General features: G+C 35.5%; 3 protein-coding genes and 1 non-coding gene across 6 annotated transcripts; 1 reads left to right on the top strand and 3 right to left on the bottom strand.

Moving 5' to 3' along the window:
• The first annotated feature begins 1,423 nt into the window (after positions 1 to 1,423).
• On the top strand, positions 1,424 to 1,619 carry LOC142171295 (U2 spliceosomal RNA). Its single transcript, XR_012700870.1, has one exon. It is a non-coding gene; the product is annotated as a U2 spliceosomal RNA (small nuclear RNA).
• Positions 1,620 to 2,055: 436 nt separating this feature from the next.
• Positions 2,056 to 5,891, bottom strand: LOC107788888 (putative E3 ubiquitin-protein ligase ARI2). 2 transcript variants are annotated; one of them, XM_016610619.2, is made up of 6 exons: positions 5,490 to 5,891; positions 4,595 to 4,627; positions 4,229 to 4,511; positions 3,344 to 3,824; positions 2,531 to 3,076; positions 2,056 to 2,415 (listed from the first exon to the last, which is right to left on the bottom strand). In XM_016610619.2, the coding sequence occupies exons 1-6, from the start codon at positions 5,631 to 5,633 to the stop codon at positions 2,307 to 2,309; spliced, it is 1,596 nt and encodes a 531-aa protein (XP_016466105.1). In that variant the 5' UTR covers positions 5,634 to 5,891; the 3' UTR covers positions 2,056 to 2,306. The 2 variants fall into 2 exon arrangements, with proteins under 2 accessions (XP_016466105.1, XP_016466106.1); XM_016610620.2 differs by having other exon boundaries at positions 2,557 to 3,076; positions 5,490 to 5,888.
• A 621-nt stretch (positions 5,892 to 6,512) lies between these two features.
• Positions 6,513 to 9,171, bottom strand: LOC107788887 (small ribosomal subunit protein uS9c). Of its 2 annotated transcripts, none has more exons than XM_016610617.2 (4): positions 8,655 to 9,171; positions 7,081 to 7,369; positions 6,924 to 6,965; positions 6,513 to 6,753 (listed from the first exon to the last, which is right to left on the bottom strand). In XM_016610617.2, exons 1-2 carry the CDS (start codon positions 8,988 to 8,990, stop codon positions 7,082 to 7,084), a joined length of 624 nt encoding a protein of 207 aa, XP_016466103.1. In that variant the 5' UTR covers positions 8,991 to 9,171; the 3' UTR covers positions 6,513 to 6,753; positions 6,924 to 6,965; position 7,081. The 2 variants fall into 2 exon arrangements, with proteins under 2 accessions (XP_016466103.1, XP_016466104.1); XM_016610618.2 differs by having other exon boundaries at positions 6,513 to 6,748.
• Positions 9,172 to 9,879: 708 nt separating this feature from the next.
• On the bottom strand, positions 9,880 to 14,792 carry LOC107788886 (F-box/FBD/LRR-repeat protein At1g13570). Its single transcript, XM_016610615.2, has 5 exons — positions 14,634 to 14,792; positions 13,273 to 13,366; positions 11,367 to 12,212; positions 10,582 to 10,737; positions 9,880 to 10,402 (listed from the first exon to the last, which is right to left on the bottom strand). The coding sequence occupies exons 2-5, from the start codon at positions 13,282 to 13,284 to the stop codon at positions 10,121 to 10,123; spliced, it is 1,296 nt and encodes a 431-aa protein (XP_016466101.2). The 5' UTR covers positions 13,285 to 13,366; positions 14,634 to 14,792; the 3' UTR covers positions 9,880 to 10,120.
• Positions 14,793 to 17,528: the final 2,736 nt, after the last annotated feature.

The following is a 17,528-nucleotide window of genomic DNA, read 5'->3' as shown; positions in this document are numbered from 1 at the left end:
CACATACTTATCTACAAGCTTAACTACAAAGTCATCAGGCTGCTCCATATAAATCTTCTCATCTAAATCACCATGAAGAAAAACAGTCTTGACATCCATTTGCTCAACCTCTAAATCTAGACTTGCGGCTAAGTCTAGAACCACACGAATAGAAGACATCTTCACAACAGGGGAGAAAATTTCATCAAAGTCAACTCCTTTCTTCTGGCCAAAACCTTTAACAACTAACCTCGCCTTGTATATAGGCGCAGAGGTATGATTATCTTGCTTTATTCTGAATATCCATTTGTAGATGACAGAATAGTTATTCCGTTCTATCCTGGGAGGAATTAATCCGAAACATTGGGCAACTGTGAGGGTATTAAATTTCTTAATGACACACAAAAAATTTGTGGGCTCGAAAATTTTTCCGTTTTGTTTTCTTAAACTAATGTTTACTGATTTTCTGGTTTTGAATATAGTAAGATAACAAAAAGAAACCCAAAACAAATTGGAGTCTATTAGTGACATGAGCTTTGACGAATTCTTGAACCAATTGATCTTCAGTAGCCAAAAAAAATTGTCTGTTCGTGACTGCATAATCTTTTTACATAATTTGTGTTTAGAATGGACATAATTATATCTTTAGCGAGTAGAACTTATAGACATAATTTGTCGCTTAACATTAAGTATAAAATATTTATACTTTTATAATAATATAATATAAATATAGATATAAATAGATGCATAGTTTTATAAGTTTCATGATTCAGAGTGCTAGAAAATATAATTTTGTTCTTTTATAGTGGCTTACTAATTAAGAACCTTCATATATGAAAAAAATTACTCCATAAAGAATTAAGGACCTTCATTAAAATGTTCCTTGATTGCGATTCTGGTGCTTTTCGAGTATTATATCTTAGAAAAAGTTTTTTTTGTACCCTAGAAGTCTGAACCAAAATATTCATTTCCAATAAGACACTTTTCTCATTCTAGAGTAAGAAATGTTACTTCCTTGTATTTGATAAGACTTTTTAGAGAATACTGAAGAATTACTGTCTAAAATCCATTTAACGGTAAGTATCGCACACACCAAGTGCTGACACTAACCATGATTAACGTGCTAAAAGTTTATCTGCAACACATGACATTGCGCTTATTGCTTGACCCTAAATACTCGGTAGGGATAAATTATTAACTATTTTAATTCTCACTATTTAAACTGTGTTTGTTCTTAAAAACTAGTGTTGGTGCATAAATTATATGCACCAACACTAGTGGGGATAAATTATATGCTACACTTTGTATCGTCAATTAAAGTGTTCAAGCTACTCTGGCTTTGCTATCTTTCTTGTAGGAACTATTGCAGTCCCACACCGAAAGAAGCAAATAAGTCGACAGCTGAGAGGAGCTATAAAAAGCGAAGCCCGTTTACGTTTAAAGCATACCTTTCTCGGCCTTTTGGCTAAGATCAAGTGTAGTATCTGTTCTTATCAGTTTAATATCTGATATGTGGGCCATCGGCCCACACGATATTAACTTAATTTTTTAAGGGGGAAAGTCTACTAAGGTAGCTTGCTATCTGGGCTTTCGCGCGTCGCCCATGCGTTGCACTGCTGCTTGGGCCTGGCGCACCCCTCCAAATCAAGTTAAATATTTCGATTTATCTGGTCTTCAGCCCAATTCCGGCAATACATTATTTTGCCTTGTCTTGAAACTTCTGTAAGAAAATAATTTGACCATAAACAAGTTAAATCTCAAAAATATAATTTATTGCAACGAACAAAATATTTGAAATATAATCTGACCTTAAGTAAAGATTATAAAATGTGTATATATTATGTATTGATACATTTGTCGAAAAATTATAAAATGTGTATATATTGTATTGATACGATGAAAATTTTAGCTCCCCCAATAGAAAATAATTAAACGATTTATGTTTAGTATGGCTATGACTCATAATTAATCCAAATGTTTTCCCGCAAATGGAAGCAACATGTGGTTAATTTATAAATAACAGCTCCTAGTACCATTTTACAAAATGGATCTTGCAATAGCAAATCATTGGCCCTCTAAACACAAAAAAATATGCTCAGATACACTAACTACTAGCTATTCAAAAATACAATTGCTTGGCCTGTGACATATTAATGTACATTATACTACGAACAAAAGACAAGATCCTGGACCTCTTTTTAGAAACTACAGCAAGTTGATGTTTCAACCGGAACATTTCTCACAAAAATAAGACTTTCAGAGCGCTCTCTATAGCTAAATATACATTGAGAGTATATATATCTGCACGTATAGTAAGCCGTAGAATGTCAATTAGGAAGTTCTGATGCTTTCTCCACACCCTTGGATCTATAACGAGCTATCGTATGAGTTGCTTGCTGCAGAGGAACCAGCAAATCGTTGTCAACGCACTCATACCTGAAAAAAGTCAAATTGAGGAATCAACTTCAATACTTAAAAATACGATATACCTGATGCTGCTGCAAATATCTACACTGCATTTGACAAATTAGATGTATTAATGTACACTCACAACTTTTTGCAGAGATCATCAGTTACCGTGGAGAGAGTAATGATCTTCATTCTTGTCTCCATAAGTTTATCTTCAGGATAGTTAGCAAATAGCTCTTCTAAAAACATTGAAAGTCTTTCAATATTTGTTTCAAGTTGCTGTTGCTGATCCTCAAAAAGGTTTTGCTTTATTTGCCTTTCCTCTTTTGTGATTTCATTTGCGAAAAGATCACCAAAATAGTAGTATGCAAATGGATAGGAACATGCGACAGCTCGCCTTGATAAGGAGAGTCTATCAAATCCACTCATTGCCCAGCTGAAATCTTTTAACTGCAATTCCTTTGCTTCGAGACTACGGACTTTATCAAGTATTTTTGGCTTTGATTCAGATGCTTCAATCTTCAATGAATCAATATGAGCCTTATAGCGACGATAATAGTGAGTAAGGCGCCAATAGTCCTCTATGGTATCTGCACTTTTCAAATGGCTTTCTTTGTATCTGCCACAAGTGTGACCTTGTATACTACTCCATGAATGTTCTAGTCCAGTAGCTTCACCACAGAGCCAACTAAAAAAGAACATTTTGCAAAAAATGTTAATATGATCATAAGCATCAAGTAAGAGGAATTGATCTACTATATTTAAAGGGCAGCCCAGTGCACTAAGCTTTCGCTATGCGTGAGGCCCAGGGAAGGGCCGGACCACAAGGGTCTATTGTTCCCTGCATTTCTGCAAGAGACTGATTCCTCGAACCCATGACCTCCTGGTCACATGGCAGCAACTTTACCAGTTACGCCAAGGCTCCCCTTTAATTGATCTACTATATTTGTCTTACCAAAATGGCTGTCCACATATACACTGTACAAGGTTGCAACCTCCATCCTTTTCGACAATTTTATGACATTTGGGACAATGCTTGGTTTTCTCTGACATCCAAGTGACGGTTGGTGCTTCATCGTCGCACTTCTTAAGCCAAAGGTCCCACATCACACATGAACAGGGTGAGTGCAGTTCACACAAGCAATTGAAACAGAATTGTTTACCACATGCACATTCAACTTCACAGTACTCGTCATCCTCAACACGAATTGCATTTCCACAATGAGGAACACTAGGGCACCATTTAACCCTCTTATTATCCTCAATATATGATTCTAGGATAAAACGATCAAACTTCTCCGCCAAATTAGGATCCTTTGCAGTGACTAGATCCCTAATCTTTCCTTCATCGCAGATTGCTTTGCACTTTTGAGCCATGCATGTTATACGTCTACTCTTCCCATCATTTATCTTTACGATGAAATACTCCGTCCAACCTACGCAAGAAAAATGAAAAAAACCAACCTTTAGGCTACACCATTCATAAATAGGAGTTACAAATCCATAGAACTGAGAGCAACATGTAGCTCAATCAAACAAATCTTGTTGTCTAACTTTAGAAGACAAGAAATATCACTATCATACAAGACTAAAAATGCAGAAACCTTAAGCGTGACCAAGTAAGGAAATGGCCTCTACATATGGTTCATGCCATTACTTAATGATGCAGTAAAATGAGAAGGATCATAAGGCTCACACATGACAACAGAAATGTAAAAGGGCTGGACAATAACCTATAAAGGAAGTTAACAGCATTGTTGTATGCTGATCAATAAGCGGACACGTGATTCAAAAGCAAATACAGAACGAGAGATTAGGGGGAATGATGAAAGATGCTTACAATCATTGCAAAACCTATGATTGCAATCCATCATCGTCGTTTCCTCAGCAGGGAAATCTTCAAAGCAGATTTCACATGTTATTTCAGTTGAGGGCTCGGATGCAGGATGCTGATCATCTTTCTCTTCAAGTGATACACCAGCTTCCGCATACAATTTTTCTTTCCCTCTTTCAACAAACACTGCAAAGACCTTATCAACATCCCATTGATAATGAATAAGCAACGTCCGTGCATGATGTTCCTTCAGAGAAAGCAAGTCCACCACTCTCTGCAAATCTTCTTTCTGCAAATATATAGAAATGCTTCACATCTCTGACATTAATAACAGATTGAAAAAAGGAAATTTTCGGACAAAGATGTGCTCACCTGTGCTGCTAAAAGGGACTCTTTCCTGATTACCTGCAAAAGCCAAAAAGAAGGACTAATTCTCACATTTAAAAAGACACGAGACATCACACAACTATCAGCATATCAAATACCAAAGGTCACATAATTGAAGGGCCATTTGCTTTCTATAAATGAGTTAAGAGGAAATCAATGCCATTTTACAAGAAGTCAAAATATATCCTCAAGCAACACCCTATCCTTATCAAACTAAAACAGGTTAGTTCTTAATTACTCAACCGAGCAAAAAACAACCGCAACAACAACAATCCAAACTTTATGGAACCAGCTGAATCTTTAATATGCAACCTGCTCCATCTGGACGCGTTTCATTTAAATACTCCCTCCGTCCCCATTTATGTGACACTTTTTGCTTCTCAAGAGTCAATTTTACTAATCTTTAAAGCTAAATTGAATTAGATCAACTCAATATTTTAAAACTAAAGTTTAGGTATTAAGAAACTATACGATTAGTACCATACGTTGCAATTCTTCTCAGGTCGATATGATGAAAAATATATATTTTAAAATGATGGTCAAAATTCACATAATTTGAATCTAGAAAAGCATAGTGTCACATAAATTAAGACGGAGGGAGTAATTAATTATAAGTTCTTTAACATTAGAAGTTTTCTCCATTTTCTAGTGACACAATTTTTTAAACATAATTAAAAAGGCTCACTAAATAGTGCAAACCTATAATACAACTTAATCAAGGAAAAACCATCCTTTACCAGCCATGTAAGCAGAATTCAAGAACTTAACTTCATAGTCAAATTTAACACAGCATTATATTTCTTACCATAAGTTTAAGGGGGGAAAATCACAAGAGGAAAAAGGCAGAAGAAAATGATTTCTGGGAAAATTTATACTATACCCTGCAAGAAGGAGCTTTGCCACAGGACACGTCACTATCATATTCAGGTTCAGGGTCACGATCATATTCATTGTCGTTTTCATCATCATCGTACGCTCCATTATAGTATTCCTCGTCACTACTGCCATACATAGAATCCTCCATTGGAATAATTTATGGGAAGCTCAAAAATGAAAAATATGGCAAAAAAATGGTAAATTAGTCAAAGGTTAATTCTTTAGAAGGGAAATTTGCTTCTTTTTAATTCGTCACCAATTCAAAATATTGGTGACGAATTTTGGAGGGGAAGCAAATAACCCCTCCAGTTAGAGACAATCTTTGTCTTTTCTTTGTCTGTGTACTTTTTGATGTTACTAAGGTTGTTGATTTGTTGTTTCCTAGGAAATTAATGAGAAAAGCAGAGTGATTTTTGCTTCTTGTGATATTCTTGGCCTTTATATAGGTTCTTTGTTCACTGGCACTCCTTGCTCATTGGTTAACCATTTATTTTCTTTTAAAAAATTAATTAGAGCGAAGGTGGACCGTAAATAGTGTAGAAGAGAAGAAGGTAGAAGAAAAGGCGCTAAACCATATACTGAACAACTAATTTTGCCTCAGTCTATTACTTGTATTTATTAATTTACTTTTTGGTGATTTGATAAAAAAAGTGTTTGGAAATGAAGATAGTTGTGAATAATGTGAAGAAAATTTGATTAAACTGAGTTGGTCAATACTTATCTACACTCCTTGTTTAAACCAAATTAATTAATTTAATACGGTTACAAATTATAGTGAGGATACAACCATGGTTAGTGATAAATGTATTTATAAGAAACAAATGTTTTAAATTCATTCATTTGATGTAAGCAATTATTGTTGTTGTTGTTGTTGTTGTTGTTATTATTATTATTGCGGTAACTAACACAAAAAATTGCCCTAATTTACAATCATATCTCAATCCAATAGCTGTTAATAGTCGACATTTCTCACTATTCATATGGCTCCATCTGGAGTCTGGACCCATTTCATTCAAGGCTTTAAAAATTAACAGGTAACAAAATCTTCAAATTATATTCAACTGTCTCGGTGAATGTTTACAATGTAAATCTAGACTTATAAACTCAATAACAACTTCAGCAGATTCAATTGTACTTCTGAGTCAAGACTGATACAAAATTTACAAGAAGCATTTGAGTAATGGATCGGAAACATTTCCAATCTTCAACAGTCGAACCAGATCATTGATATGGTATTTCCCCAATCTGCGTTAACAAAACCACCTAAACTGAAAACCAAAAGCAAAAAGAATTACAAACACAAATCATGGTTTACATCATTCTTTTATTCACAAAAGGGGGAAAAAGTGCATTGGGGAATCCATAATATGGTTGTGAATTTCATGCTGATCAATCCGTTACGTATTAATAAAGCAATGGTCTATGATGATTTCCATACCTTTCTACGAAATGCAACAACGGTAAATAAGAATTTCCCAACCTAGAAATGGAAAGAAAAGAAAGCGTGAGTAAATCCCATTAGAAGCTCTTGCACCTGTGTGCTTCAGTGGAAAAGCGCACAGGTTTTCGAACTGATATTTTATTTGGAGAATGACCTCAACGCTTGGAAAATTGTGGACGCTTGCGAGCCTTCTTGAGACCAACTTTCTTCCGCTCCACAACTCTGGCATCTCTAGTTAGCAGGCCCTCTTCCCTCAATGGTTTTCTATGACTCTCACTGACCTTCAGGAGTGCACGAGCAATGCCAAGGGAGATTGCTTGAGCCTGCCCAGAAAGACCACCACCTTCCACCTTGACAAAAATATCATAGCTAGCCTCATATCCTAAAGTGGCCAGAGGAGTTTTAACATATTGAATCCACAGCGGATTTCCTTGAAGATATTCCTGCGATTCATGACAAGTGTTAGTCTCATAGAATCAAAGTAACAAAGCAATGAAGAAAAAGATAGCAATACATTACATAAAAAAAGAAGCAGGCAATGTTAATCAGAATGTTAATGACTTGCCTCATTGGGCACCGAGTATATGACAGAGAACTCAATAATGTAGATGCACTTCCATAGCAACATTTACTTTTTTGATAAGGTAAAATAAATTTCATTAACAAAGTACCAAGGAGGTACTTCAAAAAGAAAAAGTTACAGCATTGCTTGTTACAATTACACTCCCAAAAAGTCGAGAGTTCCCATAGCAACACTATAGAAGTACAAATTTCACACACCTTTTGATCCCAAGTTAAGGGTTTTCGAGTCTGCTAACGACAACTTCATTCCTTATATTAACTTAGCACGTCCTGCATATCTAATTATTCAACTTCTGCCATGCTTTTAGTCATGTAATTTGAAACGGAAAAGTTTTGTTCTTATGTTTCTGTTATAACTTATATGCACCGATGATTCAGAGAACTAGTTTACGCATGCATTTCTCAGAAACTCAAAGTTATCAATTATGCTTCCTCTGCAACTTTGCTATCATTACTTTTCCAAGTCAAATCCCACTTTACAATCTCTATACACTCTAAGAGAGGTGTCCTTCCATTATAAATTTCTTCACATAGAACATTATGAAGCACTACTTGTCTTCCTAAACCCTGCTATCTACATCCATTTTAAGTGACCAATTTAGCAAACAGCAACTTTTAAATAAGACACGTGAAAATCATGGTCAAAACATGATATACGAATGGGCTACCTGCTTATTTTATGAAACTGAGCAACATACTACCTAATGCAGTTGCTTGAGAAGCGAAAAAGTTTTTCCAAATTATCATCTGCAATAAATTGTTCCAATGACAGATAATTTTATATATGTCGGCTACATGAATCTTCTGTAATCATTCAGCTTCAATCGGTTCATTTCATCCAAAAAAAAATAAAAAAAATTGCCAACTTAGCCACGTTAGTGCCTGTGTGTATGTCTTCTACATATATATATTGCGAACTGGTTGAAGCACTCTGCTCTAATTGGTCCATTTCATCGAACACTAAGCAATTTCTCAATCAAGGCACATTAGGTTCTCTACATCTCACACTAATTCAGCATACACAAATCTCCACTGAAACTTTAAAAAGGCAATTCTATTTTACCGCTATAATAAATTTAAGAAATACAATTTCTATAAAGCAAAGCATATCGTTAAATGCAACTGAGAAAGGAGAACGAAGCGGACCTTGGCATCACGATAATTGATGATGATTTTTCCAGAACCTTCCTGAAGGACAACACGAGCACTGGCGCTTTTACGTCTACCAGTTCCGAAAATAGGCTGTGCAGCAAAACCGCCGGGAAGTCTACTTTTCACAAGATTCAGAAGTTCCTCTCGCGTTTCTAACTCCGGCGCCGCTGGTGCTTCGGCGACGGAAGCTGATACTACGAGTGTAGGGATTTTGGAAGTGAGAGATAAAGGGAATGGCTTTGAATGTGCGAGAGATATGGCATAGGGTTTTTGAGAAATTTGTGAGGAGAAGGAGAGAGAAGCAAAGGATGAGGTGAGAGAAATCGCCATTTTCGATTTCCTCTCGGAGAGTGAAGGGTGGAATTTTGAAGGGGAGCAAGAGCAGCGGATAATGTAAAGCAGATGGGTAAGGGCCTGTTTGGTTGAACGGACTGTTTAATCCCCGATCCCTTATCCCAACACGGCAATACCCAAGGAGACTCAGAAATTTCTTTTTTTTTTTCTTTTGAATAATAATAATAATAATTTGATATCCTGATAACTAGTCTCATTGATGTATTGCACCGTGAAGGGGAAAGCACTAGAGATTTATTCTACTTTTATTGCTTATAAAATAAAATATAAGTCCTCACATAAGTTATACATATATTAATATGCTATCATCCAAAATTGCAGTAGCTTTGCGGTGACTATTAGTATTTCTTATGTTGTCGCAATAGCTTTACGATGATTCTTAACTATCCAAAAAGAATATTTTTATATTTCTTATGCGATCAGTTAAAAATTATATGATCTTATGTGAGGATTATATGATTTTATGTGAGGTATAATGACCAAAGGAATATTTAGGGGCAAGTGAAATGCCCATCCTCTTGGAGGCTAAAAGGAAGAAGAGGAGAAAAAGGTGTTGAAACTGTTTATCCCCTTAAATATGAAAAATAAAATTTCGAAGTAGAGGAATGAGAATGAGACGAAGGTACTGAAATAAGAAGAGATACTCTATACAATTTGGACAAAACTTTATAAGCTTAATGACATGATAAATAGTAATGGGACGATAGCATTTTAACGTGTGATAAAGTTATTATATAGTCGTTGGTTTGTATCGTGTACCAACCTATTCATATGGGGGTTTAGCATCAGCAAAGAACAAGAGGGCTCCGTCGTCCTCTGAACCATCTTCCCTATCTATGGGACTAGTACAAATATGCAACTTGTATTTTGAAGACTTCACATACTGACCATATGAGATAACGAGTTTTCAGTAACACCGAGTATGAAACATCTTTCTGTTTCCAATACCTAGGCCAATCATGTTGGTGCTTTCATCTTAACATCTGTGTCATTAGACAACCTAGCGCAGTTTCTACATTATATGCTAAACTAATATAGCCAAGTTCATACTTGAAAACCATAGATCTTACTAGGCCTTAAGCTCTCTAGCTTTGACATGCTACCGATTAAGGATCAAGGTAAACAATTTCAGCTTGTACTGAAGCTCTCCTGAAGCGAAGCAACTCTTTTAACATCTCCCATGCACCATCAACTGAAGCAGGCTTAACTGTCATCCTTTCAAGAATAGGTGAATTTGCAAGCAGAAAATTGATGAAATTCAGCTCTTGTTTTACGCCAGAAATACCAGCAATTTTAACATGCCGCAGTTGATTAAACATACAATTCTGATAGTTCTCTTCCATAACATTGGCCATTGTTCTCAGATCAAGTTGATCTTCTGTACGTGCCTACATAACAACAACGACATGAATGCATAAAACTTTAAAGGCACAGTTCAACATAGACTGAGAAATATACAAAAGCTGCAAAATAGGTATGAGTTATATGAATATATCAATGCAGTCAAGCGTGGCGATGCCAGTTTAAGATTGGTCCTAATGAAGTTCAAGTGATATCTGAAACTCACCAACAGCTCGAGCTCTTGTAGGTTAGGGGAACTTCTGAGAAGGCAAAGTGCTGCCAGACACTCATCAAAATGGTTGAAATTTATGCGTATCGAAAGAAAACTAAGCTCGTTACAAGGTGTAGATAGTCTTCCTGGTACCTTACCATCAGCCAGATACTGTGGGCATAACAATGATTAGCATTTGTAATGAGCATAATATCCAATGCAAAAACTTCCTCCAAAGTTGACTTAGTTTCTCCATTTTCAAGCATCCAATAAATAATGCAGGGAGAGAATTTGGCAAAGGCATCCTTTAGCAAATTTTTGCATTGAGTTTAAAAAATAAAAACAGTAAGGGCCTGTTAGGCTGGGTACAAGATATATTACACAACAGCGTATTTGTCAAAATCTTTTCAAGAAACCATTCTTAAACAATTTCCAGTGAATCTAAAATGACGCCAATGGCAATAGTAGAAAGTAATGGCAAATGTGATGATAGTGTATTTTGAAATAGTGAATCATAACTGGTGATTACAATGGTTCAGATAAGGACTAGTGAGTACTAATGGGCAGCGACAGTGGGAGATTCATAATAAAATATGACTTGCACCGTAGGACACAAGTCATTTTTCATGTGGTAGTATTAAATGACTTTGACCATAGTCCATAATCATATTGCAGTGTGTTAGACAACCAAACACCAGAAAGTATGAAGTTTTACAGAAAACAAATGTTTGGGAAGAGAAGTTGCCATGAACTCTCGGGAAATCGGCAATCATAACACGAAAAATAAGTATGAAGAATACCTTCAAGAAAAAGCTCTGTACTTCGAGCCTTTGAATACGAGGCAAATGAGCAAAAAACTTTACCAAATTTCCAGCACTGCCTAGAGTAAGATTTCTGTCAAATCCAGGATTAACATACAACCCAATTGAAACGATGGCAAGATTGAATGTGTCCATAAAATTGATGTCTTCAAAGACGCCTCCAATGTCAAAGAAGAGGAGATTTGGTGCATGGATTTTAAGATCAGAGAAACCCTCAAAATTCATTAGTGTAAGCCGCTCAAGTAAATAGCAGCTCGATACAAGGTGCTCGAATGCATCCTGTTCCATGGTGATGTGCTGAAGATCAAGGCTTTTCAAGCTTCTAAAGCCACTAAATGAGAGAGGAGGTTTTAGAAGACAATTAAACAGCTCCAAGTGGATCAACTTTTGACAAAGATATATAGAAGAATGGAGTTTGTAGCGGTGTCCTTTCCATATTTCAAGAATAAATTCCTTCACAGAACCTCTTGATAGAAAGAGAATCCATCTATCAATATCACACACCCCTTGAAGATCCCGGTGAGAAAGCTTGAACTTGTGTATGGGACCAGAATGAAGTAAGAGAACATGATCAACAATGTTTACTATCTTATTTTTTATGAAGGTTTGGTCTTGGGAAGAGATCAAAAGAGAGTGATTGTCAAATACGAGGTTTGGAAGAGTAACCCATTTATATCTCCATTTACTGGATAAAACACTTGTCCTCACAGCATCTCTAAGTGACAAATGAGACAAAATCTTGTCAACAATCTGTGCTGGTAAGTTGCTGATCTTGTCCACCTCCACTTCTGCATTGCAAGGGTGGTTCGGTAGTATCCTTTGCTTCTGAATAGTGATAAAGAAAAGTCCATTCAAATGAAAGAAACATGTCTTGTTAGTTTATAACATAGATCCTTGCAAATATGTTAATATGACAACCCAAGAGATAGAACTCATCACAACGGGCTTTTGAGCAAGAACAACATAATTCAGACCAGAACACTCGGAGCAATAAAATTTTAAAAGAAACAATCTGTGTAGCTTCAAGTTACAATTTGAAATGAGGCCTTTACTTTTGCTGGAACGTGTGGTATGAAGTTAATGGCTCCCAGATGCTAGGTCGACAAGTGTAGCTTCTGGTTGTATTTATGAAATTTTCACCAAATTGAATATTTCCCAATTTGCTTTTTGTTGGTGCCTTGCATTGTTTGGGGTTCAAGAATGCGACTTGAATCCTTGATATCCACATATTGTGTCCATTTATTTCCCTATCTCATTGTTGCTTTGCATGCTTGAGCCGAGGATCTATCGGAAACAGCCTCTCTACCCCTTGGGATAGGGGTAAGGTCTGTGTACACTCTACCCTCCCCAAACCCCACTTGAGGGATTTTACTGGGTTGTTGTTGTTGTTAAACATATGATGCTACTAGACTTTTTGTGGAACGAGACCAGTTTAAATATCCTGGCCAATATTTATGCAATTATGAGCAATACCCCCTGTTCAAGTAGTCATTTATTTGGTAGCGCTCAAGGGACAGGAACTGCCATTCTAACTCTTCTCATGGGGTTCCACCGACAACCACCAAGTTTAAGGATAAGCAATACTGCCCATCATCAATCATCTATTGCATTCATTTTTCCCGTTGCACAACCTCATCTTGCAATCAAGGCTGAGCTAGTGATGGCGACCTCTAAAATTATGTAAGATAATACAGCAATGGAGTTTGTCAAACTTATCAAAGAGTAAATAAGGTAATATACTCTGTCAAAAAATGCAGCAAATAAACTAAAAACTAGGGCGATCAATTATCACTAGAAAAAAGATGTACAAAAGAAGCAATTATCAGTGGAAAAAATGAATTTATCACATTACGCAGTTCACCGTGAAAGGAAGCATGGGACTTACCACCACACTCATTTTCGGAAATGAGATCGTCAAGAATGGCACACCTCAGACAGTTCAGAGTAAAAGCTCTATTTGAGGATCTGGGCTGGTCTGCCTGATTCATAAAAAAGGGACAAATGTAACAGTAAGCCAACAAGTAGCATTAGTATCCATAGAGTAGTAGAAGGCACACATCCACTTGCATAAACATTCAAACTCTAGCTCTTTACTATTTTCCAAAAGAACCATCTTATTCCTTCACCACCAAAGTTTCATTGTTCTAAAAATGCTGAATTAGATTTAAGTCATAATTTGAACTTATCCATCAACAGAAGCAACCACTTTAAATCTTGGTTTGAAAAGGGATGCTCTAACTACTAACTTCATCTATTAGCTAATGAGTTCATTACAGAATTTTGCAAAATTGTTTGGACAACTTGTGAAAGAAATTTTCCGTAATTCCCTTTTTCTAAAAAAGACATCAAGCAAAAATAAAATGTGTTTGAATAGTTGTAGGGTTTTGAAGGTTGTAAGTGTTTTGTAGGTCGGGGAACTTTCTTAAAACAACCTTACACCACTTCTTCAAAAAATAAATGGCAGCCCGGTACACTAAGCTCCCGCTGTACGAGGATCAGGGAAGGGCCGGACCACAAGGTCTATTGTATACAGTCTTACCCTACATTTCTACAAGAGGCTATTTCCACGGCTCTAATCCGTGACCTTCTGTTCACATTGTATCAACTTTACCAGTTATGCCAAGGCTCCCCTCCCTTCTTTGAAAAATAGCTTCTAAATTTTTTTAAACAAACACATATTTGTACAAATTTCTTCAAATATTTTCTTTATTAGGTTTTAATAGATGTTATGCTTGTCCTTCGCTAATTGAGGTACGATCTTCAAGCGAATCATTTAAATTTGCCACTTATATACTTCCAGTACAATGTACATTCAATTGATTAAATCATATGGAGAATCGCTAACATAACTCACAATTAAAATCTTCCGAGCAAATCAAAATCAGAGGCAGTTAACCAATGGATAAAATTTATTCCATATCCCAAAAAATGAGCAATTAGACAATATGCTACGCTTAAGTTACTAACAGAGAGCAGTAGCAGAAGAAATTAGTGTATTAATACAGTAAAAGTTGTTTTCTGAAAGGACAAAAAAAAGGACCTAAACGAGCCCAGGCAAATGAAATTAACTTAAAAGAGCATAATCCACAAACAACATTTGTTTTCTTAGCTGCTTCAAAAAAAGATCCGTTAGACCTAAAATGGTATTTAACACAAAAGTGCAAGAAATGATTACTCAAAGATTCTAGAGCTTTCTTCCTGAACCATAGTTAAGGGCTAAATTAGCAGATAGGAGAAGACGAATACCTTTAGCTTGACGAATTTGATGATTCAGGTGAGCCGGAAAAAAGGAAGCTATTCGGTGTATGAAGGAGGGAAAACGTGTAATAGAGCACAGTACAGAGCAGTGGCACTACACCGTTTATACTACCCCATAAGTCCCCTCACCTTAGTCCTTCCTACTATATTTTATTAATCTCCCAGTTCACTTTTACTTGACATATCTTAACGTTTTCGCCCCTTAAAAAATAATAAATAAAATATATAATTTATTGTGATATCCATATTGATGCATATTTTATTGAAATTGAAAAAATAATTTAAAATGAGTAATAAATACTGTGGGTATAATAGAAAAAAAAATTATCTTCTATTAATATGCGTAAAGTAACAAGTAAAAATAAAAATCTATTTTTAGTATATATACCAAGTAAAAGTAAACAGAAGGAGTAATAAGCTAGCGTTTCGCCATAAATTCTCAAATTTGTTTTGAAAAATCTGATTTGAGTGAAGTTTAGTTTGAACATGAAAATGTGTTTGGACATCAGTTTTCAAAACATATTTCCCAAAATTTATTTTAGAAAAACATGAAACATGACTTATACCTTCTAAAACCTATCACAAATACTTAATAGTACTATTATCAATAACATTCAATATATTATCGCAAACTATAGTCCAGAACATAAATAAATTTGGTACAAAATTATCATTTTTATAATGAACTACATGATACACTATAAGGTGACCGAGAAGAAGAAGCAACATTGTTACAAAATAATAAATTGTAGGCTCTTTTATAAAATATAAAAGTCTGGAGCAATATTTAAAAAATATAATAGTGATATTTTGGCCCAAAATCAGCTATTAAGCTGGTTTTGATATTTGGGATTTGGGATTTTGCCAAAATGTAGGTAAAATCTATGACCAAACATGTGTTTGCCAAATAAAACCCAAATTTATTTTGACAAAATCTATAGGCAAATAAGTCCTAAGTATAGTAAACTAAAATTTTATTTGTTAGAACTTAGGACAAGTAATTTGAACCACCGGAGCTACTCATAATAGCCTCTTTGGCTAAACAGTCAAAAATTGCTTATTTTTAGAAGTGCTTTAAAAAAGTACTTTTGCAAAGTATATTTTCGGCCAATTCATTAAATATTACGTTTTACTAGCAAATTGTATTTGGCCAATCATTACTACTAGTACTTTTTGAATATCAAATTATAAAAAAAGGATAGTAAAAATTTAGTTCGCAATTAGTATTATTTAAAAGAGAAAAAATTAAATATTAATTATAATAAAAATATAATTTAAAGATTTTAATTAATATAAAATATAATTATTCCAAAGCGATAATATTGTGGCTTCTAATATTACTTATTATTTACATGATGATTTAAGTATATCAAAATATATCACTCGATATAAATTAAAAATCGACTCATTAAATCACTATATATGTCACGGCCCAAACTGGAGGGTCATGACTGGCACCCGGGCCATACCTGCCGAGCACCAACGTACATTTCATCTAATCTTTCTTATTATCTATAAGGGCCGACGAGATCAATATAAATGGTAGACATGAATCCTAAACAACCAACAATGACAGATAATAGCATGAACATATATAACATGGGCCGACAAGGCTGTCATGAAGCTATATATAAGGTACGTGCTGACAAGCTTCCATGAGAGACTATACAACAAAAATCAGTCGACAGGGCAATCCAAACTATACATGAGTTGACACGTGTCTATGAGCCTCTAAAGGAACATAAGTGTTGCAACATTGCCGGAACAGGGCTCCAACATACCCATAATGTCTATAACAAAAATGCATACCAAGACCACGGCAAATCCGAAGAAGGGATCTCGCTAATAACCGCTGAACATGGCAGCCTACTATGGTGAGGTAGTTGCGTCTACCTGTCTATCAGGATCTGCAGCACGATATGCAGCGTCTAAAAATAAAAAGGACGTCAATACGAATAAAGTACTGGTATATAAGACAGGAAAGCATAAGTAAGAACAATAATGTAAATAGGGATAGAGAATATACAATCTGTAACATCAAGGTACCTCTGAGGGCTACTAACATGCAATGCCTAATACATATATATACATACATACATACATACATATATATATACATACATACATACATATATATACACTTTTAAAACATATGCCTCTGTGGGCATCATCATTATATCATACGCGACCGTAATAGGCTCGATAAAAATGTACCCGGCTATCATAAGGCTCAGTAGAATTGTATCTGACCATGTGGAGCTCGGTAAAATCCAACTAATCAGTGGGTGCACAATAGGTATCGTACCCAACTAACTATAGCGCGGCTCAGTAGAGTAAAATAGGTACATATATATAATGCATGATGGGCTTATAAGAATCACATTCTGAACCTTTAGGAGTGACGTAAGGTCGGTAACCTCCGTACACGTTATTAGGACTAACTCTTCGTCATGGGTCTTATAAGAATCAGGAAGTACCAACAACATTGATAACATAAGAATAAGAGAAGTAACATCAATATCAATCGTTCTATAAGAAGGGAAACAATATAAGTACCGCTAGCTTCTAAGAGTGGAGTATCTTTGGAAGCTCGTTCATTACATTATGTACAATTGGAGTCGTGCAAAAGAAGGAAAGGGATAGCCTCACATACCTTGTATATACTTCCTAATCTTAAGCTATGCAAATGTCATGACTCCCTAGTCTACAATAAGAGAAATGACACTATCGTTATTGTTTAGCGTCGTAAAAATGATGTTAGTACGAATAAAGTACTGGGTATGTAAGACAAGAAAGCATAAGTAAGAACAGTAATGTAAATAGGGATAGAGAATATACAATCTGTAACATCTAGGTACCTCTGAGGGCTACTGACATGCAATG

This window comes from Nicotiana tabacum, chromosome 16 (assembly GCF_000715075.1).
Source record: "Nicotiana tabacum cultivar K326 chromosome 16, ASM71507v2, whole genome shotgun sequence".
Taxonomy (NCBI): Eukaryota; Viridiplantae; Streptophyta; class Magnoliopsida; order Solanales; family Solanaceae; genus Nicotiana; species Nicotiana tabacum.
Note: the sequence above shows the minus strand (reverse complement) of the source record. Positions and strands in the feature narration are given on the sequence as shown.

What these genes read in the sequence shown, in the direction of transcription:
- LOC107788888 (XM_016610619.2), bottom strand. Translation starts at nt 5,633, where the DNA reads ATGGAGGATTCTATGTATGGCAGTAGTGACGAGGAATACTATAATGGA. An exon ending in AGTCCCTTTTAGCAGCACAG is followed by an intron (nt 4,512 to 4,594) that starts GTGAGCACATCT and finishes ATATATTTGCAG; the next exon opens with AAAGAAGATTTGCAGAGAGT. An exon ending in ATATGTGGACAGCCATTTTG is followed by an intron (nt 3,077 to 3,343) that starts GTAAGACAAATA and finishes GTTCTTTTTTAG; the next exon opens with TTGGCTCTGTGGTGAAGCTA.
- LOC107788886 (XM_016610615.2), bottom strand. An exon ending in TACAGAGCTTTTTCTTGAAG is followed by an intron (nt 10,738 to 11,366) that starts GTATTCTTCATA and finishes TTATGCCCACAG; the next exon opens with TATCTGGCTGATGGTAAGGT. An exon ending in TACAAGAGCTCGAGCTGTTG is followed by an intron (nt 10,403 to 10,581) that starts GTGAGTTTCAGA and finishes GTTGTTATGTAG; the next exon opens with GCACGTACAGAAGATCAACT.
- LOC107788887 (XM_016610617.2), bottom strand. Translation starts at nt 8,990, where the DNA reads ATGGCGATTTCTCTCACCTCATCCTTTGCTTCTCTCTCCTTCTCCTCA. An exon ending in TCAATTATCGTGATGCCAAG is followed by an intron (nt 7,370 to 8,654) that starts GTCCGCTTCGTT and finishes CATGAATCGCAG; the next exon opens with GAATATCTTCAAGGAAATCC.